At 44.5% G+C, this 24,255-nt stretch overlaps 1 protein-coding gene across 2 annotated transcripts in view; it reads right to left on the reverse strand.

Moving 5' to 3' along the window:
- The window catches only part of LOC134343342 (carcinoembryonic antigen-related cell adhesion molecule 1-like), a 56,470-nt gene that overhangs the window by 21,329 nt on the left and 10,886 nt on the right, over positions 1–24,255 (reverse strand). For both annotated transcript variants that reach the window (XM_063042029.1, XM_063042030.1), the window contains 3 exons: positions 22,970–23,055; positions 19,237–19,331; positions 3,523–3,840 (listed from right to left, as the gene is read on the reverse strand). In XM_063042029.1, coding sequence (XP_062898099.1) covers positions 3,523–3,840; positions 19,237–19,246 — 328 coding nt within the window. In that variant the 5' untranslated portion in view covers positions 19,247–19,331; positions 22,970–23,055. The remainder of the gene's footprint in view (positions 1–3,522; positions 3,841–19,236; positions 19,332–22,969; positions 23,056–24,255) is intronic.

Consider the following 24,255-nt stretch of genomic DNA (forward strand, 5'->3'; position numbering starts at 1 on the left):
TCTATGAATCTATAGTATTCTTCTCTGCTGACAGAAAGAGAAACTGGCATAAATGTCTGACTTTGTTACTACAAGCATAACCCATAAATTGAAGAGTACAAAGTTCCTCACTCAATAACCAAAATCTAGCTCCCAGGCAACAATGAAATGTGTGTACAGCTTTTGAACACGAGTGTATACTGGTAACCAATGCTGGTATCATTGTGTTTCCACACATGTAGGAAGTAGTAACCCTGAAAGGGTTTTCAAAGCTTGCAAATATTTACTTTAACAACTCAAAAGCTGTCTTGTAGATTTATCAAAGTATAGTGTTGTCTGCATTCAACTCTGAACATACACTGAAGACTTGATAGTTTCTAGGCTCACACAGGAGACTTTCAAATAAATCCACCTTGTCTGGTGATGATTGTAGGTCCCCTACAGACAGAAACAGGTGAATTGATTATGGGGAGCAAGGACACGGCAGACCAATTGAATAATTACTTTGGTTCTGTCTTCACTAAGGAGGACATAAATAATCTTCCAGAAATAGTAGGGGACAGAGGGTCCAGTGAGATGGAGGAACTGAGCGAAATACATGTTAGTAGGGAAGTGGTGTTGGGTAAATTGAAGGGATTAAAGGCAGATAAATCCCCAGGGCCAGATGATCTGCATCCCAGAGTGCTTAAGGAAGTAGCCCAAGAAATAGTGGATGCATTAGTGATAATTTTTCAAAACTCGTTAGATTCTGGACTAGTTCCTGAGGATTGGAGGGTGGCTAATGTAACCCCACTTTTTAAAAAAGGAGGGAGAGAGAAACCTGGGAATTATAGACCGGTTAGCCTAACGTCGGTGGTGGGGAAACTGCTGGAGTCAGTTATCAAAGATGTGATAACAGCACATTTGGAAAGCAGTGAAATCATCGGACAAAGTCAGCATGGATTTGTGAAAGGAAAATCATGTCTGATGAATCTCATAGAATTTTTTGAGGATGTAACTAGTAGAGTGGATAGGGGAGAACCAGTGGATGTGGTATATTTGGATTTTCAAAAGGCTTTTGACAAGGTCCCACACAGGAGATTAGTGTGCAAACTTAAAGCACACGGTATTGGGGGTAAGGTGTTGATGTGGATAGAGAATTGGTTAGCAGACAGGAAGCAAAGAGTGGGAATAAACGGGACCTTTTCAGAATGGCAGGCAGTGACTAGTGGGGTACCGCAAGGCTCAGTGCTGGGACCCCAGTTGTTTACAATATATATTAATGACTTGGATGAGGGAATTAAATGCAGCATCTCCAAGTTTGCGGATGACACGAAGCTGGGTGGCAGTGTTAGCTGTGAGGAGGATGCTAAGAGGATGCAGAGTGACTTGGATAGTTTGGGTGAGTGGGCAAATTCATGGCAGATGCAATTTAATGTGGATAAATGTGAAGTTATCCACTTTGGTGGCAAAAATAGGAAAACAGATTATTATCTGAATGGTGGCCAATTAGGAAAAGGGGAGGTGCAACGAGACCCGGGTGTCATTATACACCAGTCATTGAAAGTGGGCATGCAGGTACAGCAGGCGGTGAAAAAGGCGAATGGTATGCTGGCATTTATAGCGAGAGGATTCGAGTACAGGAGCAGAGAGGTACTACTGCAGTTGTACAAGGCCTTGGTGAGACCACACCTGGAGTATAGTGTGCAGTTTTGGTCCCCTAATCTGAGGAAAGACATCCTTGCCATAGAGGGAGTACAAAGAAGGTTCACCAGATTGATTCCTGGGATGGCAGGACTTTCATATGAAGAAAGACTGGATGAACTGGGCTTGTACTCGTTGGAATTTAGAAGATTGAGGGGGGATCTGATTGAAACGTATAAAATCCTAAAGGGATTGGACAGGCTAGATGCAGGAAGATTGTTCCCGATGTTGGGGAAGTCCAGAACGAGGGGTCACAGTTTGAGGATAAAGGGGAAGCCTTTTAGGACCAAGATTAGGAAAAACTTCTTCATACAGAGAGTGGTGAATCTGTGGAATTCTCTGCCACAGGGAACAGTTGAGGCCAGTTCATTGGCTATATTTAAGAGGGAGTTAGATATGGCCCTTGTGGCTAGGGGGATCAGAGGGTATGGAGGGAAGGCTGGTGCAGGGTTCTGAGTTGGATGATCAGCCATGATCATAATAAATGGCAGTGCAGGCTTGAAGGGCTGAATGGCCTACTCCTGCACCTATTTTCTATGTTTCTATGATGCAGGGCTGTGGTCAAGTTGCAACAGGGTGTACATTTTCCCATTCCGGAGAATCTGGGAGCACAGATCGGAGACTGAACAGGAACAGAACATGGTTTACTGAGAACATTATTGATCTCTGAGAACGGCATCTGAGGAAATGTCATCCATCTGAACACCTATTGCGTTACATTTCTCTCTTCATCGTTTCTGCCTAGCTTGCTGATGTTTCTGATAATTTGTCTTTTTAATTTCAGAGTTATTGCATCCACATTATTTTGTCTTTTCATCACTAGAGAAAAAGAAGGCAATTTCCTCTGTGGTTATTTGAGATGGCTGAGCAGAATCTGAATGCTCAGATTACATAGCATTGGTTGCATCATCAGATTTTTATTTTCAGGACAACTAGTGTGGTTGAATAGATTTTCTGGTAGTTGCTTTGCACTGAAAGCTAATGGGCATCCTTCACCTGAACACCATCCTTGCCAACAGCAACAGAAGCAACTTTCTAGTTAAACACGTGAGCCATTACACACGTGACATTTGATCAGGTTGATCATTTCATCAGGAGCCAAAACTCATTCTTCTCACCTCTGAGGAACACATTTTTTCACAACCTCTGTTTTCCTATTAATCGTTTTATATTTCAACGCAGGATCATCATCTGATTCTGAACTTCTGCGTTATATGTCTATTTTGAAAGAGTCTTTCAGTGTTCCAGAGTGGTGACATTGTTGGCAGTGCGTTCCAGGGCGTCACAGGACACTTCAGCTGACGTGCGGGGGGTTAAACTGCCCACAAGATCACACAAAGCAATTATCAACTCAACACCACACACACACATGAACAGTCACACACACACACACACACACACACACACACACACACACACACACATACACGCATGCACACAGGTGCTAAAGAATTAATGTGATTCAAAACACGGAATGAGTTTGAATACTGAACAGTAATGAGTGAAACATTGAAATAAGTTCTGTATCGAAGAGTAGTTCTTTTTTGAAGTAAACTGGCATAATCATGCCGGATGTGAAAGTTAGGCTGAGCTGGGGGTCACACGGCCTCGGGTTCCACAGCCACAAGCCCCCACGATCTTATTTTGTCCACCCAGCTGACACCCAACTGGCAAGATCCCATAGTAACTGTCGGGCAGAGTTATCCTATGCATCGGCTAACATTTCCCAATCAACAAAAGATGAACCATCAAGACGTTAGTGACTTACAGTGTAACAAAGTAAGTTGGAAAGTAAAGATAAAACAAAGAAAAATAGCAGCCCTCCAATACATGTGCAAACAAGACCAATGTCTGACTTACCAGTGACTTCGAGAGTGATGGTCACTAAGGTTTGTGGGCCACGGGTTGGAACCATGTTCACGTGGTATTCCCCACTGTCTGACTTCTTCACCGACTTCAGCAGTAGCGACCCGGTGGAGGTGAGTAGCTCAGCTCGCGATGTATAGGAGTTATCAATAGACACGAGTTCATCGATCCACTGACAGACTGTTTTCTCGTTAAAGGTCCAGCTTCCACTGGAGACCTTCCCCAACGGCTGCACTGAAAACAATGCATCTCCCCCGACAGTTGCAGATATTTTCTTGTGCTGTACCTCGATGGTAAAATGCTGAGACCCACCTGAGGAAGAGAACATCGTATGAGGGTAAAGCGACAAAGGTGCAGAGACTGGAGAAATATACGTAGCTCAATAATTACAGATGTTTAAAATCTAAACACAACTCAATACGCAGATCCTGTCTTGTAAACTAATCTTCTATCCTACATCCACCCACCATTCTGTTAATTCTCTGAAACCCTCACCAGCAGTTATGAACAAGCGTTGGAAACCACAGCAATGCCATATCAAGAGAACAGCGTCTACCTTAACAAAGAAACATAGAAACATAGAAAACCTACAGCACAATACAGGCCCTTCAGCCCACAAAGATATGCCGAACATGTCCCTACTTTAGAAATCACTAGGCTTACCTATAGTCCTCTGTTTCTAAGCTCCATGTACCTATACAATAGTCTTAAACAACCCTATCGTATCTGCCTCTACCACCATTGGCGGCAGCCCATTCTACGCACTCACCACTCGCTGAGTAAAAAACTCACCCCTGATGTCTCCTCTGTGCCTACTCCCCAGCAACTTGAACCTGTGTCCTCTTGTGGCAACCATTTCAACCCTGGGAAAAAGCCTCTGACTATCCACACGATCAATGCCTCTCATCATCTTATACACCTCTATCAGGTCACCTCTCATCCTCTGACACTCCAAGGAGAAAAGGCCAAGTTCGCTCAACTTATTCTCACAAGACATGCTCACCAATCCAGGCAACATTCTTGTAAATCTCCTCTGCACCCTTTCTATGGCTTCCACATCCTTCCTGTAGTGAGGCAACCAGAACTGAGGACAGTACTCCAAGTGGGGTCTGACCAGGATCCTATATAGCTGCAACATTACCTCTCGGCTCCTAAATTCAACTCCACGATTAATGAAGGCCAATACACCGTATGCCTTCTTAACCACAGAGTCAACCTGCGCAGCTGCTTTGTATGTCCAATGGACTCAGACCCCAAGATCCCTCTTATCCTGCACACTGCCCAGGGTCTTACAATTGATACTGTATTCTGCCATCATATTTGACCTACCAAACTGAACCACTTAAGACTTATCTGGGTTGAACTCCATCTGCCACTTCTCAGCCCAGTTTTGCATCCTATCAATGTCCCGCTGTAACCTCTGATAGCTCTCTACACTATCCACAACACCCCCAACGTTTGTGTCATCATAAAACTTACTAACCCATCCCTCCACTTCTTCATTCAGGTCCTTTATAAAAATCACGATGAGTAATGGTCCCAGAACAGATCCCTGAGGCACACCACTGGTGACCGACCTCCATGCAGAATATGACCCATCAAGAACCACACTTTGCCCTCCGTGGGCAAGCCAGTTCTGAATCCACGAAGCAATGTCCCCTTGGATCCCATGCCTCCTTACTTTCTGAATAAGCCTTGCATGGGTACCTTATCAAATGCTTTGCTAAAATCCATATACACTACATCTACTGCTCTTCCCTCATCAATGTGTTTAGTCACATCCTCAAAAAATTCAATCAGGCTCGTAAGGCATGACCTGCCCTTGACAAAGCCATGCTGACTATTCCTAATCATATTATACCTCTCTAAATGTTCATAAATCCTGTCTCTCAGAATCTTCTTCATCAACTTACCAACCACTGAAGTAAAACTCACTGGTCGATAATTTCCTGGGCTATCTCTACTCCCTTTCTTCAATAAAGGAACAACATCCTTTATTGAGGTATTGAGCAATGAGGAAGGGTTAATTAGCAATCTTGTCGTGAGAGGCCACTGGGGTAAGAGTGACCATAATATGGTGGAATTCTGCATTAAGAGGGACAGTGACATAGTTAATTCAGAAACAAAGATTCTGAACTTAAAGAAGGGTAACTTTGAAGGTATGAGACGTGAATTAGCTAAGATAGACTGGCAAATGATACTTAAAGGGTTGATGGTGGATATGCAATGGCAAGCATTTAAAGATAGCATGGATGAACTACAACAATTGTTCATCCCAGTTTAGCAAAAAGAATAAATCAAGGAAGGTTGTGCACCCGTGGCTGACAAGGGAAATTAGGGATAGTATCAATTCCAAAGAAGAAGCATACAAATTAGCCAGAAAAAGTGGCTCACCTGAGGACTGGGAGAAATTCAGAGTCCAGCAGAGGAGGACAAAGGGCTTAATTAGGAAGGGGAAAAAAGATTATGAGAGAAAACTGGCAGGGAACATAAAAACTGACTGTAAAAGCTTTTATAGATATGTGAAAAGAAAAAGATTGCTTAAGACAAATGTAGGTCCCCTACAGACAGAAACAGGTGAATTGATTATGCAGAGCAAGGACAGGGCAGACCAATTGAATAATTACTTTGGTTCTGTCTTCACTAAGGAGGACATAAATAATCATCCGGAAACAGTAGGGGACAGAGGGTCCAGTGAGATGGAGGAACTGAGGGAAATACATGTTGGTAGGGAAGTGGTGTTAGGTAAATTGAAGGGATTAAAGGCAGATAAATCCCCAGGGCCAGAAGGTCTGCATCCCAGAGTGCTTAAGGAAGTGGCCCAAGAAATAGTGGATGCATTAGTGATAATTTTTCAAAACTCTTTAGATTCTGGACTAGTTCCTGAGGATTGGAGGGTGGCTAATGTAACCCTGCTTTTTAAAAAATGAGGGAGAGAGAAACCGGGGAATTATAGACCGGTTAGCCTAACATCGGTGGTGGGTAAAATGCTAGAGTCAGTTATCCAAGATGTGATAACAGCACATTTGGAAAGCGGTGAAATCATCGGACAAAGTCAGCATGGATTTGTGAAAGGAAAATCATGTCTGACACATCTCACAGACTTTTTTAAGGATGTAACTAGTAGAGTGGATAGGGGAGAACCAGTGGATGTGGTATATTTGGATTTTCAAAAGGCTTTTGACAAGGTCCCACACAGGCGATTAGTGTGCAAACTTAAAGCACACGGTATTGGGGGTAAGGTATTGATGTGGATAGAGAACTGGTTGGCAGACAGGAAGCAAAGAGTGGGAATAAACGGGACCTTTTCAGAATGGCAGGCAGTGACTAGTGGGGTACCACAAGGCTCAGTGCTGGGACCCCAGCTGTTTACAATATATATTAATGACTTAGATGAGGGAATTAAATGCAGCATCTCCAAGTTTGTGGATGACATGAAGCTGGGCGGCAGTGTTAGCTGTCAGGAGGATGCTAAGAGGATGCAGGGTGACTTGGACAGGGTAGGTGAGTGGGCAAATTCATGGCAGATGCAATTTAATGTGGATAAATGTGACGTTATCCACTTTGGTGGCAAAAACAGGAAAACAGATTATTATCTGAACGGTGGCCGATTAGGAAAAGGGGAGGTGCAACAAGACCTGGGTGTCATTATACACCAGTCATTGAAAGTGGGCATGCAGGTACAGTGGGTGGTGAAAAAGGCGAATGGTATGCTGGCATTCATAGCAAGAGGATTCGAGTACAGGAGCAGGGAGGTACTACTGCAGTTGTACAAGGCCTTGGTGAGACCACACCTGGAGTATTGTGTGCAGTTTTGGTCCCCTAATCTGAGGAAAGACATTCTTGCCATAGAGGGAGTACAAAGAAGGTTCACCAGATTGATTCCTGGGATGGCAGGACTGTCATATGATGAAAGACTGGATCGACTAGGCTTATACTCGTTGGAATTTAGAAGATTGAGGGGGGGTCTGATTGAAACGTATAAAATCCTAAAGGGATTGGACAGGCTAGATTCAGGAAGATTGTTCCCAATGTTGGGGAAGTCCAGAATGAGGGGTCACAGTTTGAGGATAAAGGGGAAGCCTTTTAGGACTGAGATTAGGAAAATCCTCTTCACACAGAGAGTGGTGAATCTGTGGAATTCTCTGCCAAGGAAACAGCTGAGGCCAGTTCATTGGCTATATTTAAGAAGGAGTTAGATATGGCCCTTGTGGTTAAAGGGATCGGGGGTATGGAGGGAAGGCAGGTACAGGGTTCTGAGTTGGATGATCAGCCATGATCATACTGAATGGTGGTGCAGGCTCGAAGGGCCGAATGGCCTACTCCTACACCTATTTTCTATGTTTCTATCCGCAACCCTCCATTCCTCCGGAACCTCTCCCATCCCCACTGATGATGTAAAGATCATCACCAGAGGCTCAGCAATCTCCTCACTCACCTCCCACAGTAGCCTTCTACTACACTCGGAGACAAAAGCGCACTTCCTGGTCTCCGGGCTACATCATTTGATTCAGTCGTCAGAAGTACCAGAGCTCATTGGACCAAACCCCGTCCAGCAAATCTAATTTGCTTGCACACACACGCGACACACACACACACACACACACACACACACACACACACACACACACACCTGTCATGTAAGACCCTGATTTTCCTGGTGATGTTGTTAGTGAGTCTGCTTACAGTTCGTTCTACCCAATTATCATACCACCCACCTATGACTCTGGTGTTTGAGCACCTTCCCAGCTCAGCATCAGAATCAGATTTATTATCGATAGCATGTGTCGTGAAATCAGCTACTCATTTGTCACCGCTCAGGATTTATTAGTTTCATGTAAGCTCCTGAATCGGTGTGATTTGGTGGGGGAGGATATCCAAAACCAGAAGAAAGGTTCTGAGTGAGTCGTCATGCAATCATGGACGTGTTTTTACTCAAAGCGGGTGGTGAACACTTGGCATTCTCTGACTTGGAGAGCTCTGAATATGGTGCTGGTTGGAGTCAGGGAGGGGGGACGCTTAGTATTGCTATCATTCAGAATTTCCAACCGAGTCTGAAGAGTGCTTGGACTTCTTGGATGCTGTATGTATCGGAGCATGGATATGAGACAAAGGTCAGATTAGCCTTCATCGTCTCTTGGGAGGAGCGAGACGGGGGAGCCACACGTTCTGCTCCACGTTCTCATGTTTAGATCTTAGTAATGGCCGTTTCTCAAGTCCGGGTTTCGATCTTAGAAAAAGGGAGTGCAAGTCAGAATTTTCACTATCTACCTTATCAATCTCTCTCAGCATTCTTATACATGATCAATGACTATCCGGTTGGCGTGATATCTCAATGCATGTCTGCCTAACCCTGATGTAATGTACGCTGGATTTCATGTGTAATTCCCCCCAAGCCCTGTGCAGTTTAAGCTATATTTCAGATCTTGATTTTCCAAAATCGTTGTTATAACACCACCATCACGTATGTTTTCAGAGCATGCTATAGGTTCATGTCAAATTAACATTATTCCCCATATTTACTCAAATAAATCCTCCTACCAACACGAACAAAAATACACACCTATTCACCATTATTTCTGCAAAGTAGAATTTGCTTAGTGTATTCATGGAAACTGCGACTGTTGCTACAAAATATCCTTTTGAAAATCAACATGAATAAGCAACAACTATATTTTTAATTCTGTGGAGCATATAATCATTAATTTAGCTGCTGTGACCATGGCACATTTTGGTCCAACATAAATAATTGTTTGTTTTTTTGTCCCCTGTGCCTCCCTATTCTGGGAATGAAGGTGAAAGTGTTGTGAAAGTTCAGATAGTTCTGATGTTATCTCCCTTTGTAATCGGTTCATTCACCATTAACCAAACTCAATAATGTGGGTTCTCTCCACCAGCTTCCCATGTAGATAATGATTAGTGTAGTCTCCTAACTACAAAGAGAAAGACATGCTACCCATTTTCAGAATAAATTATGAAAGAGAATTAAGCAATGATACAGAGTGGTTCCCATCTATGAAAAGGGTATTCCTGTTCTCGGCAGCTTCATTTCCAAGACTTTTAATCGATGCACATAGTATCCATGACTTCTTCAATGCGCCATGTCTCAAAAAGGCGACGTGCATCATTGAAGACCCACAACACAAAGGTCTTGCCCTCTTCTCAGTGGGGCAATCGGGAATGAGGTAGAGAAGCCTAACAGCGCACACTTGACGATTCAGGAACAGCTTCTTCTTTTCTGCCACTCGATCTCTGAATGGGTACTGAACCTATGAACACTACCCTGTACTTTTTTCATGACTTGTGCCAATATATTGCACCTGATTCTGACAAAAGGAGATTCACAACTGCACACTGTGATAACTGCCGTCGGTGATAATACAATACCGGCCGTACTTTCAGTGTCTCAGTTGAAAGAGCAACTGCACAGAACGCAGGCAAGAGCATGGTCCTACAGGGGGACAGTGCACAATCCGCGGGCCTGGGGTCACTATGGAAGGCAATGGTCACTTGCGTCACCAAGCCATCTCCACCTTGCAGGTTGGTCTGATCTGATCTCGCACCTCGGCTCCCCTATCTGCAGAATCTTTACTGTCGCCTTAACGACGAGTAACACGACACGACTATGGCATCCTTGACACAGTGGTGTCAAGAAAACAACCTCAATGTCGCAAAAACAAAGCAGTTGATTGTGGACTACAGCAGAAATGGAGCCAGGCTAACCCCTATTGACATCAATGGATCCGGGGTTCAGAGGGTGAACAGCTTTAGGTTCCTCAGCATCACGTCACCGAGCATCTCACGTAATCTGTACATACCAGCTGTAAGAGGTGCTGTTGCGCCTTTTTCACCTCAGACAGCTGAAGAAGTTTGGTATGGGCCCCCAAAACCTTAGAACTTTTTACAAGGGCACAATTCAGAGCATCTGACAGGCTGCATCACTGCCTGGTATGGGAACCTCAATCGCAGGACTCTGTAGATGTGAACTTCCCACTATTCAGGATATATTCAAAGACAGGTATGTAAAAATGGCCCGAAGGATCGTTGGAGGCCCGAGTCAGCCCAACCACAAATGTTCCAGCTGCTACCATTCGGTAAATGGTACCGCAGCATAAAACCCAGGACAGCTTCTTCCACCGGGCCATCAGACTGATTAATTCATACTGATACAGCTGTATTTCTATATTGTATTGACCGTCCTGTTGTTTGTACTATTTATTATAATTTACCATAAATAATTGCACATTGCACATTCAGATGGAGAGGTAAGGTAAATATGTTTACTCCTCATGTATACGAAAGATGTAAGTAATAAAGTCAATTCAGTAATTCAATTTATTCCTGGCCAATGTACCTTCACTGGAGTGCAAGTCATAGGAGCTAGGGGTAAGACTGCTGTATTGGAGGGACACAAGTGATTATTGTGTTTTCTGTTTCACTGAGACACTGCTCACCTCTCAGTCCACCAGATGGACCGGTCAGCAGCATCAGGTATGAACAGAGGCAGCGGCGGAGTCTGCTTCGTCATTAACTGATCACGGCGCTCAGACGTAGTGCTCTTGTTTCATTCTCGATCTCCAGACCCAGACCATCTAGTGATTATATGCCGACCATCCTACATACCGAAGGATTTCTCTGCCACGATCCTCACTGCCGTTTATGTACTGCCAAAGGCAGATGTCAAGCAAGCACTGGGTGTATTTAATGTCATTATAAAGAAACAAGAAATGGCATATCCCAACGGCTTTCATATCTTTGCCGGACACCTTTAATCAGGCTAGTTTGAATAAGTCTCTGCCCAACTACATTAGCACATCACCTGCGGTACCTGAGGACCCAGCGCACTCGACGATTGATGCACTACTATCCAGAATGCCTGTTGTTTCATCCCTAGACCACATTAGCGGAAATCCGACATCTGACTGCCCTCACCCTACTTGCACACAGGCAGAGACTAAGCAGCCAGGCAGCAGGTATTATTCCAATAAAGTGTTTGTCCTGGGTGGCTAATCAGCTGAGTGTACTGTCCCGGACATCATTGTCTACATTCGGCGGCCTGATGTACCACACTGTTTCAGGCAAGCTGCAGTCGTACCAGTCCGCAGAAGATCCCGGTCATCTGATCAAAGACTAACATCTTGTTGCACTAGCATCCATTGTGCGAAGTGCTTCCGGATGTTGCTCCTGAAAAACACGAACCCGTGCCTGAGGAACGAGGTCATTCTTTTCCAAATTGCCCAGCGTCACAGCTGGTCAACACCAGATGTAATTGAATTGGCTGGTCACTCAGTACTGGAACATCTATATAATAAATATTCATAGGTCAGAGTGATTTAAATTCATCACAACTCATCACCCCCTCAAAACAAATCATTAGGCCCCACAAACGGCCCGATAGCTTCCTGATCAACTGGATCCTCGATTTTCTCAGATGCAGACACCAGTAAGTACAGATTTAATACAAAAAAAGACATCCGTGGGCCTGATTCGAGATATCCCTGCTCCTGGCAACAGGGAAGCAACATTATCATCCGGGTGTTTCCTTTACGTCAACGGAATCTCCTTTTTGATCTTCTGATTAAGTAATCTCCTGTCACTATTGTGCTCCTGTCTCCCCCATTTTCCTCTGAGCTACAGAGCCAGACTCAGTGCTGGAGACATATACGGCTTCCTTCTGGTAAGACGTCTCCCCAACAGTATCCAAAGCAGTGTACAGTACTGAATATTGAGGGGTAAGGCTACAGGGGCATTCTGCACACGTCAACTATCCCTTTTCCGTCTCCTGACTGTTACCCAGGGACCCTCCTCCTTCAGCTTAGGAGTGACCTATCCATCACCTCCTCATTCTTCCGTTTGGGTCAAAGTTCAGCGAGCTGCAGCTTCAGTTGCCTAACACGGTCACTTAGAAGCCGCAACTCGATTAATTTCATGCAGATGTAATTGCAGGACCTTCATTGCTGACCTGAACGCTCGCAGACCGCAGTACGTAGATAAGTAAGAATTAAGTGCATAAATACTTAAGTAAGCAAGTGAATGAACAAATCAATAAATAAGTAAACAAATAAGAAAATGAACAAGTAAATAAACGAGTGAGCAATGAAAGAAACAAGGAAATGAATAACTAATATTGCTGATATAAATAAATTCACAAACAAGAAAGTAAGTAAATAAAGGAGGAAACAAACAAATAAAAGAGGAATTCGGAGGCCCTGTTCATGGGTTCTCGGACAGTTATTGCCTATACCGTGACCGTATTGCGAGCTCCGTTCCAAATCTACAGTTTACTACAATTTCTACAATTTCCTTCGCGTTTTCTGTTCAAGTAGCTGACAGTCACATCACATAAGATAGACTGACCCTTCTGAACAGTGGAAAGATGTTACTTACCCACTATGTGCCGCCTTTCCTACGCTGGGATCCCCTGCTTGTGCGATCCATGGGAGACTCATCTCGTACACTGCCACTACCTCGGAGGAAGGGATGAGATGGTGAGGCTCTGCCTCTGCCTCTGGTGAGGCTGAGACGGCGTGCTAATCGGCCGCGGCTCCCTTGCATATCCCTGGCTAACGTTCAGTCCCTGGACAACAAGTTATGCGAACTGAGAGCCAGAATCTTCTACCAGCCAGAAACAAAGGAATGTAACATTTTGTGGCTCGTGGAGACCTGGCTGACGGAGGAGATACCGGACCACGCTGTTGAACCCTCTGGGTTCTCCCTGTTCCGGGTGGATAGTCAAAAAAATCTCTGGGAAGAGTAATGGAGGAGGGATATGCTTCATGGTCAAAAATGTTTGGTGCGATCCCCGGAATGTGCATGCCCTCAAATCCTTTTGTTCCCCAGAGCTGGAATAATTGGTGCTGTTGTGTAGACGCTACTGGCTGCTGAGGGAGTTCATCACGGCTGTTATCATCACAGCGATGTATATTCCGCCGCAGGCTGATACTGACCTGGCTCTCAAGAAACTGTACCATCAACACGCTGGAGACTGCGCTACCAGAGGCCGCCTTCATCACCGTCGGAGATTTAAATCAAGCGTCGCTGACGGAAGTCTCTCTGAAGCTTTGTCAGCACATCCAGGTGAGCTCTCTGGGAGATAGAACACTTGACCACTGCTACTCTCCCTTCCGCAGCACCTACAAAGCTCTCCTTCGCCCAGCTTTTGGAAAATCAGATCACTCTTTGTTCCCGTTTCTCCCGAGGTACGGGCAGAAACTGATACAAGAGGCTATCATAGTTACAACTGTCCACAGTTAGTCTGACCAATCGGTCTCCATGCTACAGGATTGCTTCCCTGACGAATATTGGAATGTTTTCCATGATAAGGATCTCTCTGAGTTCACGGATGGAGTCATGTGCGTCATCGGGAAGTACATCAACGATATGGTCCCCCAGAAGTCGGTCAGGGCCTTCCCGAACCAGAAACCCTGGATCAATGGTTCCATGCAAGCAGGATTTACCGCTGGACACAGAGCTTACGTTGCCAATGATCAGCAGGAGCTCAAGAAAAGCAGCTACAATCTGTGCAAAGCCATCAAGGCTGCGAAACAACAATACAGGGACAAGACTGAGTCAAGAGTCTCTACGAATAGCACATGTGACTTGTAGCGAGGGTTGCACACCATCGCAGACCGAAACCAAACGTAGTGGCGCCAACATCACAGCCTCTCTCCCAGGTGAGCTCAGTCGCTTTTACGCTCCGTTCGATGTCGCTAACTTTGAACCTCCAAGGAAAGCCACTGCTACAACCTGCAACGTGGTCATCTCCAAGGCTCTGGTACACAGGTGTTTCCAACGACTGGATAGTCACAAGGCTGCAGGATCGGAAGGCAGCCCAGGGTGAGTACTTAAGATGTGCGCAGCACAACTGGCAGGTGTGTTTACAGACATTTTTAATCTCTCCCTCTCCCAGTGCCGAGTATCCTCCTGCATCACATTGTCCACCACTAACCCTGTACTAAAAAAGACCAAGGTAACATGTCTGAACAACTGGTGTCCTGTTGCACCCACCTCAATAATAAGCAAATGCTTTGAGGGGCAGGTCAAGGACTGCATCTGCAGCTTGCTACCACCAAAAGTGGACCCCCTACAATTTGCCTACCACCACAACCAATTGACGGACGACGCAACAGCCACTGTTCTACATACCATCCTTGCACATTTGGAGAAGGAGGATGCTTATGTGAGAATGCTGTTCTTGGACTACAGCTCTGCATTCAACACCATAATTTCTTCCAGGCTCGACAGGAAGCTCAGAGACCTCGGCCTTGACCCTGCCTTATGCATCTGGATCCTGGACTTCCTGTGAGATCGCCGGCAGGTGGTAAGAATGGGCTCCCTCACTTCCAACCCTCTGACTCTCAATACAGGAGCCCCAGGGCTGTGTACTGAGTCCCCTCCTTTACTCTCTGTATAGCCATAACTGTATCGCCACCCACAGCTCCAATCTGCTAATTAAATTTGCCGATGACACTACATTGATAGGCCTTATCTCAAATATTGATGAGGTGGCCTACGGGGAAGACGTCATCTCTCTGACACAGTGGTGTTAAGAAAACAACCTCTCCCCCAGTGTCGCAAAAACAAAGGAACTGGTTGTGGGTAACACGAGGAATGGATACAGGCTAATCCCTATTGACATCAATGGATCTGGGGTAGAGAGGGTAAACAGCTTCAAGTTCCTCGGCATCCACATCACCAAGGATTTCACGTGGTCGGTACTTACAGCACTTCTTTCACCTCAGACAGGTGAAAAAGTTTGGTATGCGCCCCCAAATCCTAAGAACTTCCAATAGAGGCACAACTGAGAGCATCCTGACTGGCTGCATCACTGCCTGGTATGGGAACTGTACCTCCCTTACTCGCAGGACTCTGCAGAGAGTGGTGCAGACATCCCAGCGCATCTGTAGTTGTGAACTTCCCATGATTCAGGACATTTACAAAGACAGGTGTGAAAAAGGGCTCGAAGGATCATTGGGAACATGAGTCACCCCAACCACAATCTATTCCAGCTGCTGCCATCCGGGAAACGGTACCGCAGCACAAAAGCCAGGAGCAGCACACTCCGGGACAGCTTCTTCCACCAGGCCATCAGACTGATTAACTCATGCTGATTTAGTGTTAGATTGTAACATTCTATGTTACATTGACTGTTCTCTTTATTATAAATTATTGTAAATTACTATGATTGCATATTGCACATTTAGACGGAGACGTAACATAAAGATTTTTACTCATGTGTGTGAAGAATGTAAGAAGAAAAGTCAATTCAATTTTGTTCAATTCTGTAACCAATGACTTTTTAAAAGCTTCACCTTTGTCCGGCATCCTTTACTCATTTAACATTTGTGAGTTTTTGCCTTATGCCACCGGAATTTGTTTTCACAACATTTCGGTCTTTGACTTGAATGTTTGTTTTGTATAACAACCTGGAAACGAGGTCATTGGTCATGAGTCCCAAACGATTTCCACATGGACACATAAGCCAATCACACATTCTCATTCACTCACAAGTGGTCCAATCTGACCATTTGACTTTCGGTACCATTTGCGTCATACATCATAATACATTCCTGGAGGCAATCTAAACGGTTGGCACTTAGACGGCCCAGGCAATTCGCTTCGGGAAAGACGGGTAATAGTGGATATGACGCTGGAGAAGTAATAATGGGAACAAAGAAATGGCGGATGATCTTAATAATTATTTTGCTTCATTCTTCACTGTGGAAAACATCAGCAGTCTGCCAGAAATTGTACAGTGTCGGGGAAGGATTGACTGTAGTTGCTATTACTAATGAGAAGGTGTTGGGTAGTTGAAAAGTCTTAAGGTAGATAGGCCACCCAGACCAGATGGGCTATGCCCCATTTCACAAAAGTGGCAGCTGAAGAGATTATGGAGGCATTGATAGTGATTATTTAGGAAGCACTAGAATTTGGAATGATTTCCGAGGACTAGAAAGTTGCAAAAGTCGCCCCACTCGTTAAGAAAGGGAGGACCAAAAAAAGGAAATTATAGGCCATTTACCTGACTTCAGTGGTTAGGGACTTGTTGGGCTCCATTATTAAGAATGATGTTTTGGGATACTTGCAGGCACATGGTAAAGTAAGCCAAAGTCAGCATGGTTTCCTTAAGGAAATATCTCCACCTGACAAGTCTCCTGTCATTTTTGAGGAAATAACTGAGAAGATAGACAAATGAGATTCAGAGGATGTTTGATAGTTGGATATGCAGGAGGCCATTGATAAGGTGCTGCACAATCGAGAGGCTGCTTAACAAGATAAAAGCTCATGGTATCACAGGAAATATGGAAACATAAAAAGATTGCCTGATCGGCAGGAGGCAAGGAGTGGAGACAAAGGTGTATTTTCTGATTGGCCGCTGGTGGCTGGCAATGTTTCTCGGGGGTCAGTATTGGAATTGCTTATTTTCACGTTCAAAGCTCCAAGTTGCAAAGGGAATTGTAGGTCCTCTTGCAGGGTTCCCTGAAGGCGAGATTATAAGTTCCGTCCGTGAGGAGGAAGGAAAATGGAATGTCAGCATTCATTTCAAGACGGCTAATACAAAAGCAAAAATTGCCGTGCCAAGCCTTTTTAAGGCACGTATGGTCCCCCAAGCATTAGTTTGAGCAGTTTTGGGTCCCTTACCTAAAACAAAATGTGCTGACATTGGAGGAAGTTCACAGGTGTTCACAAAAATGAATGTGGTATTAAATGGCTTATCGTATGAGGAGCGTTTGATGGCTCAGGGTCTGTTCAAACTAAAATGAATGATGATTTCATTGAAACCCATCTTATGTTGAGAGGCCGAGATAGGGTGGATGGTGTGAGGACGGTTCGTGTACTTGGGGAATCTGGAACCAGAGGTCGTAACCTCACAAAGCAGGGACGCCCATTTAGAACGGAGGTGAGGAGGAATTTCTTTAACCAGAGTGTGGTGAATCTGTGGAATTCATAGTCACGGGCAGCTATGGAAGGCCATATCACTGGGTCTGTTTATGGCTGAGGTTAGTCGATTCTCGTCAGGACGAAGGTTACGGGGAGAAGACAGGAGAATGGGGTTGAGAGGGAAATGGATCAAACGTGATCAAGTGGCGGAGCAGACTCGATACGCCCGATGGATGAATTCTGCGTCATGTCTCATGGCCTTCTCTAAGGAAGGATTTGCTGGTCTTCCAGAGGATCTACAGGAGGTTTTCGAGAATGATCCCGGGAGTGAAAGTGTTCATGCATGAAGAGCGTTTGATGCCGCTACGCCTGTACATGTCATGATGGAGTTTAGAAGAATGAAGGGGGATCGCATTGAAACCTATTGAATATTGAGAGGCCAAAATAGACTGGAGATGGAGAGGATATTTCCTATAATGAGGGAGTTTAGGATCAGAGGGCAAAATATGGATTAGACGGGCCTCTCTTTTTAACAGAGATGAGGAGCAATTGGCTTAGCTGGAGGGTAATGATTCTGTGAAATTATTTGCTGCTCAACATTTTTTTTGCGGCACTGAAGGATCAGGTCTGGACTATTTTTCTTCTCTCGTGGCTCTATCATACTGACATCTTTATATGGTTGATATCTTGTTCTGTGTGATGTGTGCTTTGAGCGGTGCAACTGTTGGCACCGTGTTTTGCACCTTCACCCCAGAGTACCAATGTCTCATTTGTCTGTATTCATGGACACTCATGCATGGTTGACTGACAATTAAATCTGACTTGATTCAGACAAAAACCTTGACAGCCCTGCCTCGGCTTTGTGAGGCCAGTCCAGTGTGGAATCAGTGGAATCAGTCTACTGAGACTCTGACAGAGGGACTTGGCCTAAATTATTGATTATTCCCCACCCTCCATGCATTCACCTAACTTTCAGCACTTTGTTACATTACCCTTGTTTAAACACATAACATGCACTGGGATTCTATTTAATCCTACTGGTTAAGTATATTTTATTGCCCTGATACCCCTCCGGTTCCTTGTGCAAGCCATTGGTTATTTACATCCTTCAGAATCCTATCCTATTTCACCGAAGAACATGAAACATTTTTTGAGGAATCCAATTCACCTTTGGTCCTCAGGCCAAACATTCAGCAGTGCAGCAACACATCAGAACAGACCATAAGGTCAGCAAATGCAACTTATCTACAGTGAGCTGTCTCCTGACCCTACACCACCTCTCACCATCCCCTTCATCTCAGCCAGGAAAACACACTACAGAAACTTCCCTCATCTCCTCTGGGCAACAACAGGGAAAACTGATGACAAATTGACTGACGCCCTTCCAGAACACAAACTAGACTCTCGCATTTGTGAACTCCTGGAAATACAACAATCACCCGATGTTACTTTTATAATTGCAAGATGGAAGAATCTACCACTTTAGAAACAGTCTACAGGTGAAACAGACCCTGTCTATTCCCTGGACTCTTACATCGCCCATAAAAACCGTTGTCATAATGTTGTTGGCACTTCATCCATATCCGCCTGATTCAGGAGATCCTCATCCCTTACCTCATAAAGCTTTGCATGGGGAGAAGAGTAATTCGACCTGTGCCTGTTTGATTGTTCCAGTACTCAAGGCCGCTTTACAGGATTGATGAACCCATTAGATGGCATTTCTCTCTGTTCCCCTTAGCGCTCGTGTATGTCTCTTTCACTGGTCTTTTTGGCTATATTTGCACCATCAGGACAAACGTTTAATTGTACAGATCCCAGTGATCATACCTGTGTCCATTCTGATTCTGACTGATGATTACTGATTGTCGTCTTCTTGATTACACTTTTATCCCGGTGCAGGAAGCCTCCATCTGCTGGTGATTCTATGAATTACACACAACAAGCAGACAGTAAGTCATTGAGAGCAGGATTACTTTGCAAGGTATGATGGTATCTCCATCCCCTGTATCAGAGCAGCAGTTGGCTTAGGCACCAAGCTTCCCCCATTACCATCAATTTCCACGTCATGTCTGTGTGTCTGTCCAGTGATATCTAGCGCCTCCCAATGATAGAGTCACAGTGCAATACCCGACGGAATCAGACACTTTGGCCCACTGAGACCATGCTGACGATGATGCCCACCATGATGGTCCTAATTTCCTGTGATGGGCCCACATCCCTCCATGCCATGCCTCTCCATGTACTCGTGCAAACTGCTTCTGCCACTTCCTGCGACATCTCACTCCACATAATCAGCAGACTCTGCGTGAAGAATATTGCTGTTCATATTCCTTATAAATCTTTCCCTCTCACCCTAAATTGAATTCTCTCGTTTTGGTCTGCATCTACGAAAAGGAAACCTGCGAAGAGTTCTGTCACCGAACCAGGTTCATTAGCTTGTACTAGATACGGTATGGCACATCTCCCAGCTGGCCCATCCACACAGTAAGTCAGGAATCCTTCCTGGACAACAAGCATATTTTGCCCTGTTTAACATTTTTGAATCAGGAGGTGAGAATCAACATTAGGGAAGTTGATGTCAACAAAGACAATGACTCTGCGATATTTGCATCTTTCCAAAACATGTCAACTTATCTGCTCCTCATTGTTCCGGTGGGCTTTTTAGTGGTGGTGGGGGTTTGGGACTATAGAATCCACTGAGAGTGATTACTCTTTCCCTTCTCTGAATTTCACCCACACTAGACACCCCCTCCCCCTTCATTTCTGCAGCTGTGGATTACCAATTCCACTTGTCTTCCTTTCACTTCTCTCCATGTGCCTTTGAGACAAATAAACCCTGTTACATCAGACATCCAATCCTGCCCATCTAACAGTCATGTCTGTGTAATGGTGATAACATGTATCATCCACAGACTGAATCAAGTTCTAAATTATTTTTATTTTAAATATTGTACTGAAGCAAACAGATTTCAACCCATCCAGTGATGTCCTTTCCACAGCCCATCATTCCACAGACTCTCTGACATCTACCTTTATATCAACTGCTCCACTATCTGACCTAACATTCTCTTTCCCATCCCCTGACCAACCGAGTTTAAACTGACCTCGGAAGCTGTACCAGTCCTGCCTAGAAGGACATTGATTCATTCCAAGTACAGGTATAACCCGTCCCTACGATACATTGTCAAATAGGAACATAATTTCCATCTAAATCACCCTTCTTCTTAATTGCAGATTCATATGCACTGCATATTTAATTAGCAGAAAAGTACTCAATGAGGCCTGGTGTATATAAATGTAAATTATTGGTTGGCAATTGCTAGTTTGGACTGAAGGAGAAGTGCTGTTGGATGGTTCTGGGGTTCTCCATGGGAGCAATTCGGCTGTACCTCTGCTTAACAACCAACTAGGCTTACTGGACTAACTTGAATGTTGAAATGCCAAGCATAAGCAATTGTCAATACTTGGCAATTTTCCTCAAATCGTGCATTTCTCATCAAAGAATCAGTGGAGGGTGAGTGCTCTGGGAATGGAACCAATAAGTGAAATAAACAGATAAAAACCAATTCACTGGTCTGTAGAAAAAGCAGATTTATTCCATCCTCATGTTGTTTTAGGATCTATAATAGTGAAAAAGAGAGTGAAGTGTGTTTGAAGTTTCAAACACAACTTGCTACGTGTGTGATTCTCACAGCTATGGAAAAATATGCACCATAATATTTAATTTGGAGTTGCTTCCTGTGCAAATATGAACAATGGTGCTCGTGGTTTCCATCTACAATCTTACATGCAAGGTTTCAAGAGTAAATTGTGGACATTCACTGAGAATATAGCACGTTGCTCATGCTAATGAATTGGCAATGTGATACAATAATTGAAATCAGTTCACAGCACATAGTTTCACCAATGAATGAGCTATGAAAGAAGAGCCCCAGACATGAGACTAATCTCTTGACACCATTTGTAAGAGTTTTTTAGCTGCTTCCAATCAGTCATGTCAGGTGTGTGATGGAATACGTTTCACTTTTCTGGGGAGGAGTATGTCCTCACAGTTATTTTGCAAGTCCATTGTTACTGTGAACAGGTAGGAAAGTGGAACTGAGGCTAAGACAGATAGATCGATACTTTTTGACCCCAAAGGAAATTGCAGTGTCACCGTAGCATTACAAATGCATAAATATTAAAAGAGAAGTAAGAAAGAAGGAAAAATAAGTTACCTCAAACAATCTAACTGAAGGGGATATCCACTTCCCAAGTTATAGAGTGACTCATTAGAGAGCTTAATGGCCGAGGGATAGAATGACTTCATAAAACACTCTTTGAAGCAGTGCATGCCTTAGCCATCACTGAAGGTGCTCCTCTGTTCAGCTAAGGTGACATGCAGGGGGTGAGAAACATTGTCCAGAATTGCCAGGATTTTCCATAGCATCCTTTGTTCTAACTCAGCCTCCAGTGTGTTCACTTTGACTCATATAACAGAGCCAGGCTTTCTAATCAGTTTATTGAGCCTGTTGGCATCACCCGTTTGATGCCATTGCCTCAGCACACCAACGCATAGAAAATTGTTCTGGCAACAACAGACTGGTAGAACATGTGAAGGAGGGACCTGCATACTACAAAGGACCTCAGTCTCCAGAGCAAGTAGAGGTGTCTCTACCCTCCTCGTACACAGCCACTGTGTTGGTCTCCACACAAGCCTGTCATCCAGGTACTGGTAGATTCCCACCACATCCATACCCTCACCATCAATAGTAACAGGGAGCAGTGCTGGCTTAGTCTTCCTAAAGTCCATCACCATCTCCTTGGTCTTACTGACGTTAAGCTGCTGATGATTCAGCTTGCACCTTTTGTCAAAGTCCTCCACCAGGGCCCAGTACTCATCCAACCATCTTCCCTTTACCCAACCATTGCTGAGACAGCAGAGAATTTCTGCCGATGATATGGCTTAGGGTTGTATCTGAAGTCCAAGCTAGGTACAGGGTAAACAGGAAGGGATGCAATGTAGTCCCCTGTGGGGCCACAGTGCTGCTCATAGCCATGTCTGACACACAGCTCTGAAGCTGCACAAACTGTGGTCTGCCAGTCAGGTAGACCCACATAGTCCAATGGAGCATCGAATGGTCAAATGGCCACATCATTGGGTTTACGTACATTATGCTCACTGTATGAAGATTATGACGGAACAGTAAGTATGGGTCTTGCCAGAGCTGCTCTTGACCAGAGTGTAGGTAACAATAAATGTACCCTCCCTATATTGGCGATAATGAAATGAAAAGTAATTAAATAATATGCTGGCTGCTGTCCTTTCAGGAAGGGAACCTCCTCTCCAAATATCCATCAGGAAACCCCAACCTTGGAGATCATTTATACCGTCCTCCTAGAAATGACTTAGTGATACTTTTAATACAATGGTATTTAGAAACAGGAAATGAGGCCGATCTTGCACGCAATGTCACATCACACAAACGTATAAACGAAACAAATTCCCAGGTGCCGCCACCCTCCCGGGCCCGGTCTCAGTGATCCCAGAAACTGAGATCAGTGCGAAGGGTGAACCAACCTCCTGCCACTGGAAACACTGGTGAGTGGAGATGGTCTGGGCTGCGCTGTCCTTAAAAATCCGTAGCTCTGGCTCGACGTTCAAAACTGCAAGGGAAGGGGGACAATTTCATTAATATTTCAAACAGCAGTGGGTGCGGGAGTAATACAGTACTAAGCAATTTTGTTAATTAAAATCGTGGAAGAACACCTTTAAGAATCAATATGTCACATATCCATTGTCTATTTGATAATTTAGTAATTTCTGAGCATTACTGTTCAATTACTGTTCAGTGCCTTGATAGTGTGAGCGGACAGTGATGGAGAGGAAGACGATGGATGACTTCTCTCAGTATATTACCTCGTGTGTACCCTCCTGATTCTGATCCCAGCAAGTCAGCGTTATGGTTGCAGAGGTAAATTAACAAACACAAGTAAGTTTCAGCTCCGTTTGGAAAACATTAACTAAGTTCACATCTAGCTCCTGGGCTCAGTGATTGCTCGGAATCAAGCTGTTCGCTGCAACTTGGACTTTTGGAGTAAATTTGTCAGTTTACTCACTTTTCTTATGTCCATGTCTGGTAACAGTAACTATGCTTTGTTTGGCCCTTCTGTCTGTGCTTCAGAGGAAGCATAGCGAGATCAGGCCCAACACAATATTATTCTTCAGTCGCATTATACTTTTCACAACACAACTCGTTTATTACCCACAGCAAACTCCAGCTGATAGGGGCCGGGGTTACTGTAACATCACTGGCCCCCAGACACCAATAGAATGCGCATTGCTTGCTAAGTATTCGATTGTTTTTCTCTTGTTATTTCCCAGATACTGATTGTACACATTCAAACTGTAGCTGGGCTGAAATTGGCAAAAAAGGACGTGAAGAAGCAGATCTGCTCCTGATTATTGCATTTAAAAAGAAACCACATGTTCCAACCTGGATGCAAGATATTGATGAGGCTGCAGAGAAGGCAAGCTATATTTCATTCAGAGCTTGAGATTTGGTTTGTCACCCAAAATACTCGAAAACTTCTACAAATGTACCGAGGAGAGCATTCTGACAGGCTGCATCACTGTCTGCTGTGGGGGAGGACGGTGGGTCCACTGCACAGGACCAAAATGAGCTGCAGAAACTTGTGAAATTAGTCAGCTCTATCATGGGCACTAGCCTCCGTAGTATCCAATACATCTTCAATGAGCGGTGCCTCAGGAAGCCGGCGTCCATCATGAAGGACCCCGGTCACGCAGGACCTGTCCCTTTCACGTTGTTCTCATCAGGAAGGAAGTACAGAATTCTGAAGGCACAT

Source organism: Mobula hypostoma, chromosome 3 (genome assembly GCF_963921235.1).
Source record: "Mobula hypostoma chromosome 3, sMobHyp1.1, whole genome shotgun sequence".
Taxonomy (NCBI): domain Eukaryota; kingdom Metazoa; phylum Chordata; class Chondrichthyes; order Myliobatiformes; family Myliobatidae; genus Mobula; species Mobula hypostoma.